Here is a 24,740-nt window from a genome sequence, read left to right as displayed (position 1 = left end):
ACAGGCAAGTAATAGTGCACGGGGCACGTGGGCTAAGGAAGGGCTGGCTGAGTGCCAGGGTGCAGGACAGCATGAAGGTCCTGGGTCAACACAGTGCGAAGAACAAAGAGGCTGGAGAAAGGTGCAGTAAGAAAGGTGGATGACTGTAAAGGGGAATTTACAGACATAGAAATTTTGTGTATGGCCAGCCCTACAACATGGAAAGTAGGAGAAAGTCCAACTCAATATTCTTACCCCCCTAATTGTATCATATGGTTAATTTTGTTAAAATATTATTTTTCTATAACATTTTCCAAGTTGTTAGTGAGTCCATTCACACAGAGATGTTTCTAAAACAAACCTTCCATTATTTAGTGCCTATTTACATATATAAACTTGTATGAAAAAAGCATAATGTAGTCATTACTCACTTTTCACAATAAATTAAGATACCTCTTAATGATTTTCAGCATGGCTGTGGATAAGAATCACATGGGGATTAAAAAAATTAAATAAATTCCTAGGCCCCATCATCACAATATGCAGAGAGAGGGCAGCTAGGTGTTTAAAAGGTAAGCTCTTGAGGCTGGCCTGGTGGCACAGTGGTTAAGCTCACATGCCCCACTTCGGTGGCCCGGGGTTCATGGGTTCACATCCCAGGCATGGACCTACACACTGCTCATCAAATCATGCTGTGGTAGTGTCCCATGTACAAAATAGAGGAAGATTGGCACAGATGGTAGCCCAGGGCCTATCTTCCTCACGACAAAGCAAAAAAAAAAAAAAAAAAGGTAAGCTCCATGCTCCATGAGTATTTTTTATGTGTAACTGGCTTAGAGAACATGTACAAAATTCTTGCTACTTGAATTTTGATCTATAGACCAGCAGCATTGAAATCACCTGGGAACTTGCTGGAAATGCAGAATCTCAAGGCCAGGCCAGATCTACCAAATCAGAATCTGCATTTTAACAATATTCAGGGGGATTCAAATACTCACTAAAGTTTGAGAAGCTCTGCAGCAGAGGCTGCTCTGCATATGTTCTGGTAATATTACCTAGAGGAAGGTGGAATCATTCACGAAGAGAATAAACAAAGAGCTCTGGGTTTTGGGAAAAGTTGATGAACTCAGGTTTTGTGTGATCATTTGTTCACCATAAACATTTAAAATGTACTCATTTTCGGACACTATTTAGGCACATCACCAGTTAAAAAAGATACCAAAAAGTTCAAAAAACAGAAAAAGCTGCACCTTTAGCCCACCTCTCAGAGGCACTGTTCATGGCCATAAGTTGGGCAGACAAAAGCTTTGAGCAGACTGCTGGAGGACGGGCGGCCTAAGGCTCTTGCACCCCAAAGTTCCACGAGGAACACCCCTGTTGGCTCCCCGTCCCAACAGCGCAGATTGGTCTGGACACTGACCGCTTGCTGGAGACTCCCTCCCTTCCCGAGGGGGAAGCGTCTGTAGATTCTCCTCCCTAAGACCAAATCTAAATCTAAATCTGCCTCTCACAGAGAGAATGCAATGTTGATTGAAATTATATTCAAACATCATGTCAATGACAAAACTTCCCCAGTTGGCTCCAATAATTTATTCTGACACTCTTCTTAACAAGTACATAAAATAATAAACCTGAAGTGTTAGATCTTTTAAAGGCTAGCTGCTGGAAACCTTCAGAAGTTATTATCATGTTTTAAATAAAACTACTCAATTCAATCTATTTCTGTGACTTTTCAAGACCTTTTGAAGATTTTTTCCATTTTACCTGCAGTCTGTATCTGTGGTCTAAGGAAAAGGAATCAGTCTATATTTATTCGGATAGCCGAGAGAGAAAATTTGATATATTTGTATAATTCAATGTATTCACTTTTTATAGTTTTTCAAAAGAACTTCACCTTTTTACATTTTCCTTACATTTCTCTTACATCTCTTTCAAGAGCTTTTAAAATTACATGAGCTTTTAGGGAAAGATTTTATTTTTCTTACTTAGCTAAAATCTTCAGGAACAGCTCTAGCTTTTATATTTTTAGGAGGACCTTTCACAGTGTGATGGCAATCTGGCTGACAATCTGATTATTACAGCTGTAGTTGGTAAAGCAGTATATTTCTAAAATTACATAATGGAAAGATGATGTACATATCTGAACATTCCAAAGGTAGATTCTGGTATTGCATAAAAGGGGGAATTTTCTACATAAATAATGTAACCTTTAGTGAAAAAGCGAAAAGACCAGGTATATCTGCTATTATTAGAAAATATTCCATTTTTAATACAAATTTTAGGTAGTTTAATATTTTCTTTGTCACTTAAATTTAGCATTGCTTGTTTAAATGCTTCTCTTGTTTCTCATTTTGTCAATTCTTTTTCTACTCTTCTCCCTACCTTAGCTATTTCAAGTGTTTCTCTTAGGCTTATTCAAGAGAACAACTCCTAGATATTGTAATTCTCTCAATTTTGCTTTCATTTTTTTTTCTGCTTCTTTATTGCTTTATTCATCCTACTTTCTTTACCGATCATTTTAATTTTGACATTTTTCTTGCTTTGTGTGTTGAATTTTTCTTCCTTGCTTTTCAAAATAAAGGTTTTTAAAGCTATGATATTCAAGACTATAAATTATAATATGTATTACTGTCATTTTTATTTTTGAATTAATCTAGTACTGCACTTTTGATTTTCTCTTGTAGGCAATTATTTCTCCCTTTTGGAATTTATTGGGGGTTTTCTTCAAAGTAGTGAGGTTATGGTTTATGAATAGATAAGGGGGAGGCAGAACACTGGCTGCCTCTGAACATGGTGCTCCCTGCAATGAGGGTGGTGGCAGCTGAGGTTTTCAGTTGCCGTAGCTTTTATGATTTTAAGCTGTTCCATCACTAGGGATTAGGGTGGAGGTGGCTAGGCCTCCCTCCAATTTAGTACTTAACAAGATTTCCTTTAATGGAAACAATGTTTCTGTCCCTGTTTTTAAAAGTTCATTTCCATTGGCACTACAGTTAGTAAAATTCTTCCTAGATATTAGCAAAAGCCTGACTGAGCCTCTTAGATTTAAACGTTACTGTGAGAATTTCTTTCCTTCGTGTATGTTTTCCAAAGCATTTGCATTGGAAGTTAGAAAAGGACAAGACAGCTGTGGATGGCTAGCTACATCTTAGCGTGAAAATTGTGAGAATGCTCTCAATTTACTTCATAAAGGTCAAGGGGTACTCTAATTCACATTGCAAAATTTTAGAAGGAACTATGTTAAACATCCATGTAAAATCTCCCAATTATATAATCTTATTCAAACTTAACACTTGTTTCCTAAAGTGGATTCACTGTAATGATCCTGAGATGATCCTGAAGAAATTGTTTTTAGAAAACATAAGGAAGAGTATAAGTCACTTGATAATTACAACAGCATCACTTACTTAAGCGGTGAAGTTATATACTGATATGCATTACAGATAAAATAAGTTAACCTGACAACGAAAATTAGGTTTACAAAGAATAATCATCACTTACTTCACTTTAAGTAAATGTATGTATATTTACTTCATTAAAGGATAGCAAACTATTCCAAGTACATTTAAATCGTGATTTTATTTATCAAAACTCGATTTACAAACAACTATAACTCAAGACAAGCTGCACATGTATTTACTGTATGTCAGCTAAAATTAGATTTTGAAATTATAGTTAAGGATTGAAAAAATGGTAATATGTATTACTACTGTAAACCTATGCCCTATGTGAACACATTTTAAAAACCAATGTTAATGAGAGACTAAATTTTCTTTGATATCACTGTATAATTCCACCACAAGTATCCCACTTAAAAAGTCCATTTGGAAATCTGGGTAAACATACACATTTAATAGCACTCCTACCACAAATCTCATTAAAACAAGAGTAAAGTGATTTTTGAAAAAGACATAAGTCCATGAGAACATAGAAGGGAAGAGAGTATGAAAATTTTTCCAGCTAGGAAGGAAATGGATGAGTAGCAAATGACTTAGGAGACCTGAGAAAACTGAGTATTAAGCTGACAGTAAAAAAAACTGAGGAGCAATCCAACTCTACATTGCAGAGCTCCCAAAAGGCTCAAGAACTGGTGGCATAATTCTTGGCCAAAAAGGGCAAAAAAGGCAAAAGATAGGAAGGATGGCTATAAATCAGCTTAAGGAGCAGGTGGGCCCCTAGGTGCCCTCCAAATTTAGCTGTCTCTCGATGACTCTCCTTCCTCTAGCAGAACCCTTAGGCCTACACTCTGGAAAGGGTGAATCAGAAGGTCCCTGGATTTGCAAATCTCTGGCATGGCTGAGAGTAAGGATAAAAAGGATTAAGTAAAAGTTTATAAACTGAATACTGAGAAGCCCCAATCTTCAATCTCCTGCCAGAATGCTACCAACCAAGTACCTTTCAGAAGGGAAGAATCTGACTGGCACAACAGAAAATACCTAAAGAGACAGCTATTGATAATTTCCCAAGGAAATGGTTGTTATGGGCTGAATTGTGTCCCCCAGAAAAATATGTTGAAGTTTGCAATGGATTGAAGTGTCCCCCCAAACCTCATATGTTGAAGCCCTAACCCCTAAGGTGACTGTATTTGGAGACAGCGCCTTTAAGAAGGTAATAAAGATTAAATGAGGTCATAAGGGTAGGGTCCTAATCCAATAGAACTGGTGTCTTTATAAGAGGAAGAGACACCAGAGATCTCTTTCTCCATGCATGCACAGAAGAAAGGCCATGTGAGGACACAGAGAGAAGGTGGCCATCTACAAAAAAGGAAGAGGCCTCACCAAACACCAACTCTGATGGCACCTTAATCTTGGACTTCCAGCCTACAGAACCATGAGAAAATAAATTTGTGTTGTTTAAGCTACTCAGTGAGTGGTATTTTGTTATGGCAGCCTGAGCAGACTAATACAAAGTTCTAACCCCCAGTACCGCAGAACGTAACCTCATTTGGAAATAGGGTCACTGAGATGTAATGAGCTAAAATGAGGTCATACTGGGATATGGTGGGCCCTTAAACTAATATGACTGGTGCCCTTATAAGAGGAAAAGAGACTCAGAGACACAGACAGACTAAGGGAGAACACCATGTGACAACAGAGGAAGAGAGTGAAATGCTGCAGCTGAAAGGTAAGAAACACAAAAGATGGCCAGCAACCTCCAGAAGGTAGAAATAGGCAAGGCAGAATTCTCAACAGGTTTCAGAGGGAGTGTGGCCCTGTTCACAGCTTGATCACACACTTTTAGCTTCCAGAACTGTGAGACAATAAATCATTGTTGCTTTAAGCCACTCAGGTTGTGGTATTTCCTTATGGCAGCCCTAGGAGCAAAGACAATTGCCTGGTCAGATCACTCTGTAGTGAAGATCACATTCAGCAGGCCTCTTCTTGGGCAGAGCTTCCAATCAGCTTTTCATTACAATACTCAAATGTGAAGAAACCACCAAGGATCATCCAACATTTGAGGAAATCATACATGAAAAGCAGAGGGTGAAACAAACAAAAAAGCAGAATTCAAGGGAAAGAGAGACTATATAGAAAGGAGAACATGTCTAAAAATCTATCATTTATATCCTCAGACAAAAAAGAAGATATTTTAAACATAAAATAAGGATAGGATGCTATAGAAAAAGGAATATCTATAGAATAAAAAGAGCTCTTAGAAATTAAACACATAGGAGCAGAAATTAAAAGGTCAATTGAAGAGTTCGAAGATAAACTTGAGAAACTCTATCATAAAATCGAGCAAAAAGGAAAAGAGATGGGAAAGAGCAGGAAAGAGAACAGAAAGTAGAGAATCAGTCTAAGTGGCTTTATAACTGAATAAAAGAAATTCCAGATAGAATAAATAATGAAAATGGAGTGGAGAAAATCATTAAAGAAATAATTTAAACCAAATTTCCCAGAGCTGAAGGGCACAGGATTCCTAGGTTAAAAGGATCACTGAGGGTTTAGTGAAATCGATTACAATCGACTTATACTAACGCACATCATCATGAGATTTTAAAACAATAGGACATAGAAAGGATCCCGCAAGCAGGTAAGATTCAGAATAGCTTCTGACTTCTCCACAGCAACACTAGAAGGTAAAAGACGATAGAGAGAAACGCCTTCAAAATTCTGAAGGAAAATTACTTCGAACCTAGCATCTCAAAAAATTTACCTCTCATATGGCCTTCTCAGGAAGGATGCATTTCATCAAGATGAGGAAGTAAAATAAGAAAGAGGAAGACAGAAGATTAAGAAATTACAGGAAGTAAAGCAAGGGCCAGTTCAGAATATCGAATGGATTAGAATGCACTAGAATGGATTAGAAGAAATTCAGACAACTGAGGCAGAGGTTGGGTCTAAGTGTGTAATTAGAACAGAAAATGACAAATGTGAAAAAAAAAACCCCCAACAAAACAGAAAACAAGAAAATGAATAATCCCAGGGAAAACAAACTATTGTGCAGGAAAGGGATGGTAATAGCATGCAAACAGCACTTATATAATGAAAAATATTATACAACAGGTACCGTTTTATAATATTTTATATGTCAAACAGCGCTTATATAATGAAAAATATTATACAACAGGTACCGTTTTATAATATTTTATATGTCAGGTACTGATTTAAATGTGTTATGTTCATTAACTCATATACTCCTCACAACCACCCGAGGAAGGAAGTACTACTACTGTTCTCATTTTACAGATAAGGAAATTGAAGCAGAGAAAGGTCAAATAACTTGCTCAAAGATACAGCTAGTAATGGGTAGGGGTGGGATGGTAACTCAGGCACCCTGGTTCTAGATTCTGTGTTCTTTATCTCTATGTGCTATTACTCTTTCTAACTTAGCCTAAATAACGTCAATATGGAATATTGACCCAATCCAAATTACACTGTAATGACACTGGAAGGCTATAGGGACAGAAAAATATGCATGTGTATAGTGACATTGGGTAACCACTAAATCATTTTTAATAGAAGGAAGTCAACTGATGATGTCCAACTGAAAAACTAAGAAATTACAATATAAGCATGTTACTTAGAATGTGGAAGGAAATACTAAAAGATTTGGGTGAGAGAGTTGAAAGTAGTTGCTGCTGGAGAGTTAGAAATAAGGATGGGCTGGGTCCTGCTCCGTGGCCGAGTGGTTAAGTTCACGCACTCTGCTTCGGCGGCCCATGGTTTGCTGGTTCGGATCCTGGGCGCAGACATGGCACCATTCATCAAGCCATGCTGAGGCGGCATCCCACACGCCACAACTAGAAGGATCCACAACTAAAAATATGCAACTATGTACTGGGGGGATTTGGGGAGACAAAGGAAAAATAAAATCTTAAAAAAAAAAACGAAATAGGGATGGGGACGAGTGAGAACTGTTGTTTTTCATGAAAAGCCTTGCAAAACTGTTTGGCTTTTTAAATTATAAATAAGCATAACTTTGATAAAAATGAAAACTAAATTAAAAGTAGATCAGAATGGAAAACAAACAGATGAGCACGTGGCCTAACAAAACTAATTTTCAAAAATCTCACTTAATCAGTGGGTAAATCTTTACACTTTCCAAATTATTAAAACACTTGAATCAAATGAATATTTTTAATCCAAAATAGCAAACGATGCCTGGAGAACCCCTCTTGACACAAAGAAAAGTTTTTCAGCATGTTTTTTCCCCTTCTTTCTGTACCCTAAAACTACTAGACAACTTCAGATTTTACCAATTGATAAGAACTGTAGAACCGGTTTGTGGTATATTTGTTCATTTTCATATCACCCAAATATTCAGTCAAAAATCAGGTCACTTTCAAAAGTGAAGGCCATAGGGATTTAGAAGGCCATTTCTAGGCCTTTTAGAGAGGAATCTCCCAGAGTTTTCCCTGTTCTTTGTTCTTGCTCACCATAAATCTCAGGACCAAATGTCTGATTTTGATTTTAAGTGCTGTTAGCTAATCTTTTCACTGCTACTTTCTCCAACATTCTAAGAATAAGAGGACTGGTTTCCTAGAAAAGCTATCAGCAATTACACATGACTGAAGTAAACAGTCTATTTTCAAGTCATGAGATGGTATAAGCTTGAAAAAATTTTCAAAACCATACTAATTCTTCAGTAAGTTTACATTTCAATTACTGCAAGACTGAAAGACTTTAAGTAGGCCATATCAGCCACACTATACAGGAAATTATATCCTAGGAAAGCTCCGTTTTAAAAATAGGCAAAGGAAGAAGGGAAGGTTGCCAAAATACACAGCACTTTCCATTTGTTTTGATTTGAACACAGCATCTGTTTTATCAGGTGCAATCTACCATTTGCAGGCCTGAGAGGAATGGTAGTAGTTAGGGTGGGAAGAAGTAAATTAACCAAAAATGTTTGCTTTCTGAAAATTTTGAAGTAGATATCAGTGGAATTTAGATAATAACCAAATACCACAAAGAAAGTGGGGCTTTGGGATAAGTCAGACTGGACTGTATACTCCTTAACCCGGCAGAATCAAAGTTAAGGAACTAGACCAATCCACTTAAGAAATGTACACACTCTTGTAAACATAATATTTGATATATACCTAAAAGTCAAGTCTTCCTTTTCTTATTCATTCATTCAAAAAATATTGAGTACCTACTATTACTGTATACCATGTACCATTCTAGGTACAAAAACACAGCAATTAACAAAACAAAACTCTCTATGGAGCTTATTCTGGTGGGGAAGATAAACATACATACAAATAAATGACAATATTAGATAGTATAAAGGCTATTAAAAATATAATAGGGAAATTTTAAGAAGGTTAATTTTATTAAGAAACCTCCATATGCAAAACAAAGCAAATTTGGATAGGACCACCACGTAGAAAAACTTTATGAGAAAAGAGATCTGATAAAATTGTTATCATCTGAGGTTAAACTGGATGACTAAGTTTAGGTGAAACTCAGCAAGATAATAATATTCAAAATTTTTATCAGAAGTAAATTTAGGTTGGAAATTCTTCCAGAACTGCCAAGACTTTATAGAACTTTCAAAAACTTCTAATTTCATCTTTAACCATTTTGATCACAGTTGATTTAGATGCTTATGGTCCTGCCCTAGGACTAGTTAAGCTGCCTCATTGCCCTTCCTAGAAAATATCCATATAGTTGTGGCCCCTGAAGATCTACCTTAGAATGAATCAGAAGCTATTCACTGGCTAGTTGTGAAAGTTGTTTCAACCTTTTCACGAAGCCGGGATCCTCACCTACTTTTCTAAAGGTAGCATGGTGGAATAGAAAGAATAAAATACTAGAAACAGAAGATACTCGATCTGGCACCATTCTTGTCTTAACAATCCATGTGACCCTGGGCAAGTTAATTCACTTCTTTGAGCCTGTAATATTGAAATATTTTCCCTGCCTACTTTATGGAGTTGTAGTGAGGACTAGTGAGATATTACTGTGGTATGCAAAATAATGTCCCTCTCCCCTAAAGACGTCTACATCCTAATTCCTGGAATCTGGGAATATGTTAGGTTACATGGTAAATGAGAAATCAGGTTGCAGATGGAATTCAGGTTGCTAATCAGCTGACCTTGTGACAGGGAGAGGATCTGGATTACTCGGGAGGGCACAATATAATCACAACGGTCCTTGTAAGTGGAAGGTGGAGGGGGCCCCAAAGAGAGAACCGGAGAGATGGCAGCGTGAGATCAGCCCAATGCACTGACTCTGAAGAGGGAGGAATATAGTCATAAGCCAAGGAATTTGGGCAGCCTGTAGAAGCTAGAAAAGGGAAGGAAGAGATTTTCCCCCAAAGCCTCCAGTAGAAATGCAGCCCTGTGGATCCATTTCAGATTTCTGATCTCTAAGACTGTGAAAGAATAAGTAGGTGTCGGTTTAAGCCAATAAATGTGTGGTAATCTGTTAAGCAGCAATTAGAAACAATAATATACAAAAGTATTTTGAAAGTGGTAGGAAATTATATAAATCTAAGAGTTATTCTCCTAATATGATATCTCAGCTTAGTTGCTCTAGCAGCCTCGATGGCAGACAGATTGGTTACCAGGAGGTCTTCAGAGTTGTATCACATTTCCTTGTCAAAAGCAGATGCCCTGCCTTTCCTATTTCACTGCCTAACTGTCTTTGCTTTTAGCTCTCATTTCATTTGTGAAGCAGAGTTGATTACAGTGTAATTATCAAACCAGCTCCAGCCACCAGCCTTTTTACTTTCCTAGTTTTCTTCAATTACTCATTATTCTGATATTCTCAAAGGGATGGTTAAGAAAACATTTTTCAGAGTCACGATACTACAGCAAAATTACGTACAGATAATTCCTACTTTGTTAATAGTGAGTTATTCTCTAAAAAGTGTGCAAGGCAATGTTCTAAGTATTTATCTAAACACACAAAGATATAGATGTGTATATATATGAACATACATCAAGTTTTATAGATTTTTAAAATCAGTTTGAATAAGAACATTAGTGGATTTTTTTCCCCATAGGTTAAATGATCTTTAACTTATGAAGCAGAATTAAAATTTTAGGGATAGTCCATTCTTATTAATGTCAAGTTTAAAGAATAATCCAGGGGCGAGCCCCGTGGCTGAGCAGTTAAGTTTGTGCGCTCCGCTTCGGTGGCCCGGGGTTTCACCGGTTCGGATCCTGGGTGCAGACATGGCACCACTTGTCAGGCCATGTTGAGGCGGCATCCCACACGCCACAACTAGAAGGACCCACAACTAGAATATGCAACTATGTACTGGGGGGATTTGGGGAGCAAAAGCAACAACAAAAAAAAGAAGATTGGCAACAGTTGTTAGCTCAGGTGCCAATCTTTAACAATAAAAAGAATAATCCAGTACTAAAAATTCGATTGTTGTCTTAAGGAAATAAAACACACAAATCCATGTTTTTAAGTCTTGAAAAATGAGCATTAACAAAGTTAAGTTGATGCATAGTGAGAAATGGACTTATATTTCTATAATGGTTCTTAGTCCAATCGCTAAATAACATCATTTCTTCTGCTCTTTTAGCATGCATTTACACATGACAGGCCTATTTCTTTTTATTATAATGTATTATATCTTTATATTTCTTATCGCTATCTTCTCACCTTTTATTTTAGGGGATGGTAATTATGTGCCTACTAATAATATCCTCTATTATTAGAGCTTCTCATCTAAACTTCATTTTCAATTTGTACATAACTTTTTTACCCAACAAAATCAAGCAGATGTAGGAGTGAAGATAGGACAATATCATAAGCACAAATACATACACAAAGACACACACACAGGCACATCAATTATTGCACATCCTGGGTTTACAATGCTTTATAGGTGCAATGGGCCCAAAGCTGAGAAACATATCACTGTGTACTTCAACTGTACAGAAATTAGATTCAGAAAAAAGATCTCATCTCATTTAATAACAGTATCACAAACATTCCAAATAGGGTGGAATGTACTGGCCAGTACTTTTATGAAGTACCAGCCAGCAGTATACTCCCAGCTCATATTTTCATGGTGCTTGGAAATGAAGAGCAACTCTTTTTTTCATCTTTGAAAAGAGATAGAGAATTCCAATTAAATTAAAATATTACACAGTAGGGCAGTGTTGTCTATGGAATAGTGTGAGGCTGTGAAGTATTAGTGTTTTGCTTTACATACAAAAATTGATAGTAATTTCAGTCTAACTGAATCTATGTAATAAAAAATTGGGGTTGTATTTCGTGTGTTTTTGGGTTTTCATTTTATTTTTCTAGTGACTAGTTTTCTATTTTACTTTACAAAAGTATTGGTCTGTGGCTTATTGGAAATTAAAAACAAAACAAAACTGGTCCTTTACCACAGGTAGCCTGAGAAGCACTGTTAACAGAAGATAAGCGCTTGTTTCTAAAAACTAACCTATGCCAATACTATAAAACAATACTTGAAGAATTTATTATAATATACATTAAAATATATCCTTTCAAGCCATTTATAAAATGGCACCTATAAATCATTTTAAATTACTAGGACTTAATATGGTTCCATCTCTTAAACTATTTCACCAATCTTAGATTCAAGAGATACATATAATAAAAGAACAGAAAAATTTCAGAGCTCAGCTAAGTAACTTCTTTACCTCTGCCAGATATATTCCAACATTTTAACTGATCTGCATATACTTCACTTGAAAAATTAGTTTTATATAAAATAGAAATAAAGTGACTATAAAAGTTCAATAGAATGGGTTAGTTATAAAGGTTTCAGAGCCTCCTCCACCAAAACACCCTGAACAAACAGAATAAAGAATCATCATCTGATCTCTGATCATTTGATGAGTTGGATGACAAGGCCCCCATTTAAGATCCCTTAAAAAGAACCAAGGCTATATACCCACAAGAAATGAAAACAGGTATTCAAGGAAATCTTGCACGTGAATGTTTACAGCAGCACTATTTATAAGAGCCAAAATGTAGAAACAATGCAGATGTACATCAATGGATGAACGGAAAAACAAAATGTTGTACATGTATACAGTGGAGTATCATTCAGTCATAAAAAGGAATGAAACACTGATATAATGTGGATGAATCTTGAAAACATTATGCTAAGTAAAAAAAGCCAGACACAAAAGGTCACATATATGACTCCATTTATATGAATACCCAGAATAGGTAAATCCATACAAACAGAAGGCAGATTGGTGGTTGCTAGAGGCTGTGGGGAGGAAAGTAGGGGCACTAACTGCTTAATGGGTATGGAGTGATGAAAACAGCTTGGAACCAAACAGAAGCAGTGTTTGCACAATATTGTGAATATACTAAATGCCACTGAATTGTTCACTATGAAACAGTTAATTTTATGTTATATGAATGTTACCTCAATTAAAAAAGAATCATAGTTACTGATTTGCAGTTATCTCGTAATTACTCCTGCTGATTAACCACTAATAAGCTATGCTTTTAACAGTCTTTGAAAATTCACTCCATCACAAACAGTATACTATGTTGGGATTTATAGGTGGGGAAGGCCATTTACTATTAAAGTGGATAAAATTGGGAATGAGAACTTACAGAAATTAATAAAAAATGAAAACAATTAGTAAAAGTTTAATTAGTAAAAATTAAGGAATGAGGAAGAGGAAACTGAAAGAAGAAACACTGAGGACTAAAGAGGAAATCATTACAAATAGAGTCTGAATCAAGAAGAAAAAAGACTGTAATTGTCAGTAGTGATGAGGTATCTGCATATTTAAAAGAATTAGAAAGTGACAAAACACCTATGAAAGAAAAGAAGATTTTGGGGTCAGAGAGATATATTCTGAGTGTACCCAACAATTTACAAGGCTAAAAATCAGGCAACCCCCCAACCTCTTTTACTGGAACTCACAGACTAAATAAATGAGAGATACCCAATTACTCATTTGGGAATCATACACTTACTTAAACACCAACTGACAGTGAACTATTTTTGAAACTCCACTTTGGAACTGTATTCAAAATTAGTAAAAAAAAAAAAAAAAAAAAAAGACTAATTTCATTACTTCACATTTATATCAGATTTTTAACCGAAAACATTATTTCAGCTGTTTCTAGTTTTGTATATTATGGATACATTAAACTAGAACTAATCACTCATAAAATTATACTTACATATTCCTTCACGTTTTTTGTTTTCACAGCTTTGTATGAATAATATGCAGGATAAAGCATTCCAAACAGCAACCTAAAAGTAAAACGTATGAGAAGACTAATCAAACACAACAATGCTTTTACCGGCTGAAGAAAATTTCACCTAATAGAAAAGTAGAAAGTATATGGAAAACATACGACAGTGTAAATTTGTATGAATGCAAATTTCTTCATAAACTAAATCCACTCAGAATAGCAAAGTAAAAATACCTTTTTTTTTTTTAACAAAAAGATGGTTTTAATATTCTAGATATAGTTTCATGGGGAAAAAAAGATATTTTTTCTTTTTTTTTAAGTTGCCATTTAAAACCTTTATTTCTCATCACAAAAAATATCCTGTAGTTCCTTGAAGAACATTTAGGAAATGTAGAAAATCGCCAAAAATAAAATAAAAATTGTCCCAATCCTACCAGTCAGAGATAACCACAGGCAACATTTTATTGCACGCAAATCCCACTTTTTATCCATGTGTAGTATACTCAAAATAAACATAACACACACACAATGTGTGTAATGAAAACGTGGTCTTTCATTCTATTAGTCTGAGAAGCAATGGCTTCTAACTACAATGACAGTGCTGTGAAACAATACTTGATACATTTATTACAATATGTATTAAAATAACTCTTTAACCATTTAAAAAATGACTAAATCACTAATAGGACTTAATTTAATGCCATCTGTTAAGATTATTTCACCAAATCCCAGATTCAAGAGATATGTACAGACATATATATATGTATATATATAGTGTATATGTTGATCCTATATATATTATATATATATATATAAAATGAAAGGATAGACACAGAAAAGGCATGACACAGTATACATGGTTTACAACTGAAATTTTCACATAATATATCACGGAGTTTTTGGTCCTCAAATATTATTCTACAGTATTATGCTCAATATCTTCATTACATACCACATTGAGATTCCTATAGTTTATTTAAACAATCCCATATTTATAGGCTTTTGGTTAAGTTCCAGGTTTTTGCTATTGCATAGACTACTATGAAAAACATTTCTGTGTACATTGATAATCACTTACTGGTTGTGATGCTGCTGCTTTAAAGAGTACACACATTTTTAACCTATTACCGAAATGCCCTCCAGAGAGGTCGCTCCACTCTACATTCCCATACATTGACAATCATAGGCATCACCATTAAAAAAAAAAAAAAGTTTAGCAGCTAAAGAGGAAAAAATAATAATCTCTTAGATGTTTTAATGTGTATTTCTGGACACAAGTATGAATTTTTTTTAAGTGTTTACTGGCCTTTTGATGCATGGGGTATGTGATATCTGTTGTCTACTTTTCTTTTTTTTGTCTATTTTGAAAAAGAATCTTTATTTTAGAATAGTTTCAGTTTTCCAGAACAGTTGGGAAGATAGTTCCAAATATCTGACACTGAGTTTGCCCTATTATTGACATCTTGCACTAGTATGGTACATTTGTCACAATTAAAACTATATAAATATTTACTAACTAAAGCCCATATATTATCCAGATTTCTTTAGTTTTAACCTAGTATCCTTTTTCTGTCCTCGGATCTCATCCAGGATAGTACATTACATTTAGTTGTCTGTCTCCTTAGCTTCCCTTGGCAGTAACAGTTTCTCAGCCTTTCCTTGAGAAATGACCTTGACAGTTTTGAGGAGTACTAGTCAAGCATATGGAAGGAGGTATTTCTACTGGAATTTGTTTGATGTTTTTCTCATGGTTAGACTGAGGTATGGGCTTTTGGCAAGAAGACCACCGAAGTAAAGTACCATCTCATCATATTATATCAAGGATATATACTATAAATATGACTTATCGCTCTTGATGTTAACCTTAACCAACAGGCTGAGGTGGTGTTTGTTAGATTTGCCACTATAAGGGTACTCTTTCCCCCGCTTTTCATGCTGTACTCTTTGGAAGGAAGTCACTATGCACAGGCCACACTTGAGTGGGGAGTTATGCTCACCTCCTTGAGGGTGGAGTATCCACATAAAGCATTTGGAATCTTTCTGCATGGAAGATTTGTCTATTCTCCCCTAGTTACTTATTTATTCAATGATTTATTTATATCAATATGGACTCATGTATGTTTATTTTACACTTTGGGTTCCAATCCAATACTACCCTATTTTGTTGCTCATAGCTTTGAACGTGGGAGATCTTTCAGTTAGCTCCTATGTCCCCTTGACATACCTCTACAATTGTGAGGTTTTCTTGAGCAATTTGCTACTTTCTAGCACTACCTGATACTCCAGGCTCATTCTGTGTACTTCCTGCCTCATTCCTAGAATCAGCCGTTTCTCCAAGGAGCCTTGGTTCCCCTTATGGGAGGATAGTATTTACGAGCAAGATCTGGGTGCTAGGTACACTTGCTATTACTGGAATGCTGTTGATTCTAGGCCCTTCTTTGTCTAATTTACTGTATGTGAACCAATCTTTTTCTAGGTTTTTGTTATCTTTTGATTTTGTTTATAAGGTTTGCTGAAATACATATTGTATTATGTCTGCTGGGCTGCCATGACAAAATACCACAGACTGGATGGCTTAAACAACAGATATTTATTTTCCCTCAGTTCTGGAGGCTAGAAGTCCAAGATCCAGGAGTCGGCAGGTTTGGTTTCTTCTGAGGCCTCGATCCTTAGGTTGCAGATGGCCACTTTCTCACTGTGTCCTCACACGGTCATCCCCTTGGTCTGTGTGTGTCCCCTAATCTCTTCTTCTTATAAGAGCTTCAGTCATAGTGCATTAGGGCCCACTCTAAACATGCCGTTTTAACTGGATTGCCCCTTTAAAGACCTTATCACCAAATACAGTCACATTCTGAAGTACTGGGGGTTAGGACTTCAACATTTGAATTTTGGAGGGGGACACAACTCATCCCAGAAGACATATGGTGTATTTATGAACTTTTATGTTAAATAAGCCTTACATTAAGAGTGAGCAAATAGGGCTGGCTCCGTGGCCGGGCCGAGTGGTTAAGTTTGTGCTGCAGCGGCCCAGGGTTTGGATCCTGGGCGTGGACATGGCACCGCTCATTAGGCCACGTTGAGGTGGCGTCCCACATCCCACAACTAGAAGGAGCTGCAACTAAGATATAAACTGTGTACCGGGGGGGGGGGGGGGGGGGGAGGGGGGGGGCGGGTGTGTTTGGGAAATAAAGCAGAAAAAAAAAAAAAGATTGGCAACAGTTGTTAGCCCAGGTGCCAATCCTTAAAAAAAAAAAAAAGAGTGAGCAAATATCTACATCTCTATAGTTTTAGTTCAGTTATCATTTATTTATTTAATTTTTTTTCCCTGGTAACTTTCTTATCCCTCACAAAGCTGAACCCTGGGCTTGAGGTTGACATCACCAGGTCAGAGGAATCTCAGATCTTCTCCTGCTGGGGTTTTTATCCTCACCAACAGGAACCCACATCATTAACAATCTGTCTTACCTACCCTGTGAATGCTACTTCACCAGAAGCCGATTCCAGACTCTGAATACGGAATTTTTAGCTGTGCCACAAAATATAGGCCCCCCATAAGGCACAGAAGCTTTCTAGCTAAGTGACTTCTAAGAAAGCAACTGACCTTAAAAACCAAGATGTAAACAAGAACACAACTCCCAGGTCTGCTATGTGTTCATCCTCACTGTTGACACAAGGCATAACTGATCATAGTAAGCCATCATACTTATAGTTCATATATTCAAGTTAATAATTTCAATCCACTTTGTATTTCCCTTTAGAATTTGAACACAATTAACGTATTATCTTCCATATTTCCATACAATCTAGTACCACTGGATATAAATTCAACATGAGATTCTTCAATCACTGGATGGATCTTTGACTCCTCTTTCCCCTGCTACAACATCCTTTCAATCTGTAACCCAGTGCTGTTAGTTCTTCCTTAGTGAGAGTCCACACATCCATCCTCCTCTTTTATTTTCAAACCTGTGGCCAATGACACATTTAGGCTCCTGCCATCTAATCTGACTTAATAAATAGTTTCCCAACACACGCCTCTGGCTCCACTGTTGGATCAATCTTCCTAATCTACCTGCAGCACTGCCTTGCTTAAAGACCTCATTAGCTGGTCTCTTTACCCTCTTGGTGACTGGGGGCTCATCAGAACATAATTTGAAAACCACTGCCTTATATAAACCATCTGTTCCAGCAGAGTTTCCTCAATATCTCTCTCGTATTTCTACTTCAATCCTGGAGTGTATGCTTCTTGCCTGCAATACCTCCCTCCCTCCTTATCTTTTCTTCCCTCCTTTATTGTCTTCCATGTTTTTCTTGCTTAATTCACTTTCTTCTTCTAGATCCAATTCTCCTCACTAGACTGACTTACTTTTATTTTGAATTTTAGAATTTGTCAGGATTAGTCATTTTGCCTTTAGAATATTCTATTTTAGACTGTTTGATGTATTTTTCAATGTATATAACTGACTTCCAAAGCAGGTAATTTTTTTTAAGGATTTGGTGTTAGTTGATACCATGCATACAGGTGCTTAGCCTTTATTTTTTAACCTCTGTATTGAATAGAATCATTCAAATGAATAAATACAATATCCCTAACACCTAACTCTTCTAAGAGTAGGAAACAATAATGTATTTCATTTGGAACACTAGAAAGATTAAATGTCTTAGTGAATAGTGGGACAATTTTTAAGGACCACCACTATTAATATTACAACCTATTACTGCTCCAATGTGAATATTGCTGAGTAATTTATTTCTAACATCTGTAATATTTTCCAGGTTTTTTTTTTTTTTGGTTTATTTTCTTTAATATTGGGTCCTACTGTAGACGTTTGCAACCTGGGAGGTCAGGCATAAAGCCAAAGCATGAGCACAGCATATGAAATCAAATAAAGTTTATTTTAGAAGGCCATCTACAAGATAAACTCGGGGCTTATAAAGGGAGTATTTGCTCCAAATAAAATTCACCTCTAAATCTGAATATTGTTTCAGTTAGAGAGGCAGGAAGAAACAGTAACTCATTTCCTTTTAGTCTTATTTCTGCATAAAGAGGGAGGATTTTGCCAAAATACTCATGACGCCCTTCCCTCCCACTAAGGTAAAGCTGCCTAGTTAAGAAAGGAAATAAAATTTATGAGAATTTAATAGCGGAGATGGTTCTTGTATAATTTTTCATATATAGAAAATACTTGAAATAGCTATTTTCTGGACAGGTGTTTAGACACAATCCATCTTTCACCAAAACTGTTGTAGAGAATTATACCATGATCAAAGCAAAGTCTCAGAAGCAGCTAGTAAAAGTGCTCTTAATACTAGAAGTAATAATATCGCCAAAGCATAAAAGTTATCAGCATCATTTCATAAAAAATTGATTAAAGCTCTTTTTCTGATTCAGATCCTAAAAACAGCTTACTGTAGAATTGTGGAAGATGTAAAAAAGTATACAAAAGACAATAAAAATCACTAACAATTCCATTATTAAATGAACCATCTTCCTTTTTAAAAAAGTTATTCAAAGCATTTAAATATATTTGTTATAATTTTTATCAAACTTTTCACAAGTCTGATATCACGCTCTCAAATGCTCTAAAAACCTTTAAAAAACACCTATAATAGTTTAATAACAAAACTGTCAAGAGTTAACTTATACTTAAACAAGTTACAAAGCACTAATTCCAAATTTTAAACATAAAAAAATCTGTTATTCTTATTGTCATTCTTTTAAAAGAACATATGAAAAATGAAAATATACAGAAATAGAATAGTATTAATATAATAAATCTCTCTATACCTATCACCTCGTTTTAAGAATTACTAACAGTGACCATTTTTAATATTTTGGTATTATCTTTTCCAGTTTTTTCTATAATATTTTTTAAAAACATGACTTTAAAACATAACATTTTAAACACAATATTTTAAAAACATAATATTTTATAACATAATTAGAACATAATTTAAACATAATTAATTGACATCTTAGCACATATAGATTTTCATCCTGCCCTTTCACTAAATGTTACATTATGAGCATTTTCTTATATCTTTAAATATTCTTTAATAACATCATTTAACAACTCCACAGTATGATATTCCTTCATATGGATGAAAATTATTGAAATTGTTTCTTATATGTCTATTATTATTTTTTTTGCTGAGGAAGATTAGCCCTGAGCTAACATCTGTTCCAATCTTCCTCCACTTTATATGTGGGTTGCTGCCATAGCACGGGTGATGAGTGGTGTAGGTCCACGCCCAGGATCTGAACCTGGGCTACCAAAGTGGCGCATGCGAAACTCAACCACTACTCCACGGGGCTGGCCCCATTTGTCTATTATTTTAATTAATGCTATGACAAACAATCTTTCTATGATTACTAATAAGAGCAATTACATATCAACATTTTATACTAGGCAGGATGTTAAGAACTTTGTATATATCGCTTCATTTAATTCTCACAGTAACACCTAGAGATAGGTGCTATTTTCATACCCATATTACAGATGCAAAGACTGAGGCTTATAGAAGTTAAGAAACTAACACAATAGCATACAACTTGTAAGTTTACAGGTTGAATTCAAAGCCGGGCCCTCTCACTCCAAAATCTGCACCTAAAAAATTACTGTTTATTTCCTAATGACATTACCCTGGAAGTGGAATAACTAGGTCAAAGGCTCTGAAATTTTAAAGCTCTTTGATATATATATTACCAAACTGCTCTTTAGAAGAGTAACATCAATTTATATTCTTACTAGGAATGTATGAAAAGACCCATTTAAGGACTGTTTTTTAAAATAGGATAAGAAAAAAATGTCAAACAGATGAATTAAATAAAGTAGAAGAGTCAGTAGGCATCTCTTCCAACAGATGAACTGTGTTTCTAAGATAAGATATGGATTAGAACAATCATGTGGTATATAAATTGCTACTAAAAGAAAAATATCCCAAAATATTATGATTTAATTTCTGAAGTACTTTCATTTCCCCTAAGATTGTCTTTAGATTACAAATTCCTTCTCTAATAATATAATTTAAATTTTAGTTTGTTAAACGTTACTATAACAAATAGCTTATTACTGATAATAAACTATATAATACTAATATGTAATACGACCATGCTCATATAGGAATTACTTGATAAATTCTCCTTTTCTCACTGCTTTCAGAATCATGATCCCAAACAAAAAAAATGTAATTATGATGTTCTAGTAGACTAAAGGACAAAAAAACAACTCAATGAGACTAGAGATTAACTAAAATGGGAAAGCTAATATTAAATAAACAAAAGAAACTAGAGAATCAAAAATCAGAATGATGAAAGCAGATGTACCAGGCTCATTAGGATGAGTCACTCGTAATTAACACAGATACCATACACTCTCTCAAAGATCAACGTAAAATACAACACTCCAGGCCCTTATCAAAGAGTATAAACCCCATTTTTCTGTAACCCAGGTCACACTAAAGACTGTTTGAGACCAGATACATTTACATGACAGAGCCTGGCATAAAGATGGCAAACAAACCGAGGTTTCTCTGCAGCTCCCCATTCCTGTGACCAAGACAGAGGCTGCTAGTCATTCAGTGCACTATTTACCGCTGACCCTGGTCTCAGAATCCTTGTCAACACAGCACCATAAGCTCACTTCAACAAAGAACAGGAGCTGAGCAGACTTATTTGCCACCTTTTGACCTCCTTCTTCTAAATCTTTATTTCTCTAGGTGGCATCATTGGGATCAAGCTTGACCACCAGGCTGTATTTCTAAACTATTACACCTATCTCCTTTGGGGAAAAAGTCACTTTAAGTGAGTTGCTTTTTAATATTACATTCTTGTTGTTTTCTTGAAGGATATTATAAGAAACTGCCATACAAAACCCAAGCCCATAAATACTACAAGAATAGTGTTTAAGGGTGTTGTCTATTATATTAGTTTGTACCCATATATATAAATTTCATGTGTGAGATTCACTTTGGAATTAAGTACAATACAACGCTTAGCCTTCATTGAGAAAATATGCCCTTCCTTCTATCTGGTAAGAATTATATTATTCCTGTTTTCCCCCCTACTGATTGTCAGGAAGCTCAGAGTCAAATTTGTTGTTCAACTATATCATCTATGGTAGATTGGCATATTTATATCTGTATTTTCCAAATTTAGATTTTCTACTTTGATTGCTCTTTTCTTCTAGTCTCAATTCCCTTATTTTTATTTATATTTAAATATATGCATTTGGCTAAAGATTCCTCAAATCATTTGAAAGAACATAACAGAACATAAATAGCTAACATGTAGTAGTCACTGCAATTAAGCAAGAAATTCAGCCCTAAGGTGTCAGAGAACCAAGAAAAAAAGTTTTTAGTTTAGGTAGCTGTAACTGAGAACCACTGGTCCCCCAACTTACCCATGCATTAAAATTACCTGGAGAGTTTCTTCTTTGATACCATTTTTGTTGTTGTTTTTCACAAATTTAACATAGGTAATCAATTTAAACAACAGAATAAAGTAGAAAATGCAAAATACAAGTCCCCAATTTTGAAACAATGTTTCCCCAAAGATAAGCACAGAAACAGTTTCTTAGATATCCTACAGTAAAATAATTTAAATATATAAAACACTTTAATAACACAAACAGTAAATATTCAAAAACTCATCATTTTCTAATTATTTTACTACACTCTTGAAGCATCTATTCTATCTGTATGGTGGAAATACTAAGTGTACTGTATCTCTTCCCAGAGCCACATTCAGTGACATCACATTGTTAGCCTGAAATAGGCTATTATTCTAGGGAGTATTTACATCATGGAAACTAGCAAATGATATGAATCAGTCCCCTCTCCCTGAGTTGTTAAGCATTATCAGCATACCACTGCCTATATGTGTTTTAGCCAAGGGAAACTATAGTATGTTTCTATAGGGAAGTGGGAATTCAGAAAATTTATTGAAATCAAAAAGGCAGGCTATTACAGTAAGTGAGTTTATAAAGGGCTTCATGCAAGATAAAGAAAGAAAAGAGGGTAAAAGTTTTCTGCCCCTTATCACAGTTCAATTCTGTTTGAATTTTAGGTCCCTAATATTAACACAGACTCTAGTGAATTTTTAAAATAAAATCAGAATCTTAAATAACAAGGGATCCTAGAAACAGTCTATCTTATAACAATAGTTTTCTAACTTTTTTCAAAGCAGTGTTTTTCTTTAGGAAATCTTTCTAAGGAACCTCAATAAATAAGAGACAAATACAAATAAATAAGAGATGAATGCAATTCATTTGTCCTTAGAGAACTTAATTTCATTGATTGTAGAGTCCTCTGAGGAATCTGAAGTCCTTGAGAACTACTTACAAAGCATCCTCTATAAATGGTTCAGTAGCTCCCCTACCTGTCTACATTGTAAGAATCAATTGGGAATGAGAATCTATGGAAGTAGGACCCAAGAATTTGAATTTCTGAATTCTACATCTTCAACAAACTAATTTATGCTTACAATATTATGCTTACTTTGGTTTTGAATTAAAACTGATTATGATTAAGCAATATGCTGTCAATATGGTACGCCGGTTTCAGTCTAACTGGATTTTTAAAAGTTATGTGAAAATGACTATAGGTTATCTTGACTTTTGCCAAACTCTATCCTTACTTAGACATGAAAATAAATGTAAGAAATCATAAGAGAAAGAGTTACAAAGAGTAAACTGAAGTGAGACAATTTAATAAATCTTTGAAAACAATGAATTTGTGCCTGTTTAAGGCCAAATGATTACAATTGGTACAAGGTCCAGTGTCAACCAATGTACCTGTGTATATTCTTCCCACGAGTCATTCTACCACTGTTTAAGCAGCCATCATGTAACAAAAATTCGTGCATGATCACTGCCAAAATAATATGTAACTTCTGTCTTATATAAATTTCAAGGAAAAGATTTGTTGCTAAGAAACTCTGCTAGTACAGAATTCCTGTTTAGTAAAACAACAGTTAAGTGGCCATCAGGTAACTATAACCTTATAGAAAAATATGAAAATTACATACAGGAAGAAAAAGTCAAACCCATGAGAAAAACCCAAATCCTGAATTCCACAACCAATGATACAAGTTTAAAACTGACAAGGAAAGAAAAAGACAGTAAAAATTCCTTTGAAAGACTTTATACATGTTTTAATTATAGTCATCAAAAGCTATGAATCTTGGAATTTTCATGTTGTCAGAGCTAAACTTCTAATTTTACTCCAGAGCTTCTAATTTCTTCTCTGAAAGGAAAGCTAAAGATAAAACTAGGGGAAAGAAGTCAATCCACAGCAAATCGGACTCATACTTCATCACCCTCTCACTAGCCCCCCTAGCTACCTTCCCACTCCCCACCACCAGGGCCTACTATGTGGTAGACCCAAACCAAAGAAAAATATTTAAAAAGAATGCTGCACTCAGTATAGAGGACACTACAGAACCAAGGACCACAAACCCTTGAAGCACTCAAGTAAATCAGCATCCTAGGGGCAGAGTTTCACAGAGTGGTTTAAGAAGACGATGGTCCCCACAATCTACAGCATTCTCCAGTTTACTAAGTGTAATGTTTCCATTCTGATTGTCATTACAAATAAGAAACTCACAGACGGGGTTGGTATTATTGTTCTATTTCTAAAGATGATAAAAGTAAGGCTCAGTGATATTAAGGATCTTATGAATCAAGCACCCAGCAAGTGTCAAAGCCAAAACATAATAAACATAGAACTTCTAATTTTAAGACCTGTGCTCTTTCCTCTGTACCAAAAAAAACTTCGTACTTCATACAGTATATAACTAATAGCAAGCAGATCTCAATATCAGTAGTGGAACGGAGTCAACATTCAGAAGTTATGTAAGTAATTGTGACCCACCGATATACTACTGTTATATACAAAAAGATATCTCAGACTCATTTTTTTTTAATTTTGCTATTTTTAATTTTTTTTTGAGGAAGATTAGCCCTGAGCTAACATCCATGCCCATCTTCCTCTACTTTATATATGGGATACCTGCCACAGAATGGCTTGACAAGTGGTGGCAGGCATCTGACCCAGATCTAAACCGCGCCGCTGAAGTGGAATGTGAGAACTTAACCACTGTGCCACTGGGCTGGCCCTCAGACTCATTTTTTGATTGGGTACAAAGTCTTCATAGAGGAA

The 24,740-nt window shown here is 35.4% G+C and overlaps 1 protein-coding gene across 3 annotated transcripts in view; it reads right to left on the bottom strand.

Moving 5' to 3' along the window:
- REEP3 (receptor accessory protein 3) overlaps window positions 1–24,740 on the bottom strand; it is a 96,157-nt gene that overhangs the window by 38,558 nt on the left and 32,859 nt on the right. For 2 of the 3 annotated variants that reach the window (XM_070563585.1, XM_070563578.1), the window contains exon 2: window positions 13,566–13,638. The exons of the other annotated variant lie outside the window; for it this stretch is intronic. In XM_070563585.1, the coding sequence (XP_070419686.1) occupies window positions 13,566–13,638 (73 nt within the window). The remainder of the gene's footprint in view (window positions 1–13,565; window positions 13,639–24,740) is intronic. 3 annotated transcript variants of the gene reach the window in all.

The sequence above is a fragment of the Equus przewalskii genome, chromosome 1, assembly GCF_037783145.1.
Source record: "Equus przewalskii isolate Varuska chromosome 1, EquPr2, whole genome shotgun sequence".
NCBI lineage: Eukaryota > Metazoa > Chordata > Mammalia > Perissodactyla > Equidae > Equus > Equus przewalskii.
Note: the sequence above shows the minus strand (reverse complement) of the source record. Positions and strands in the feature narration are given on the sequence as shown.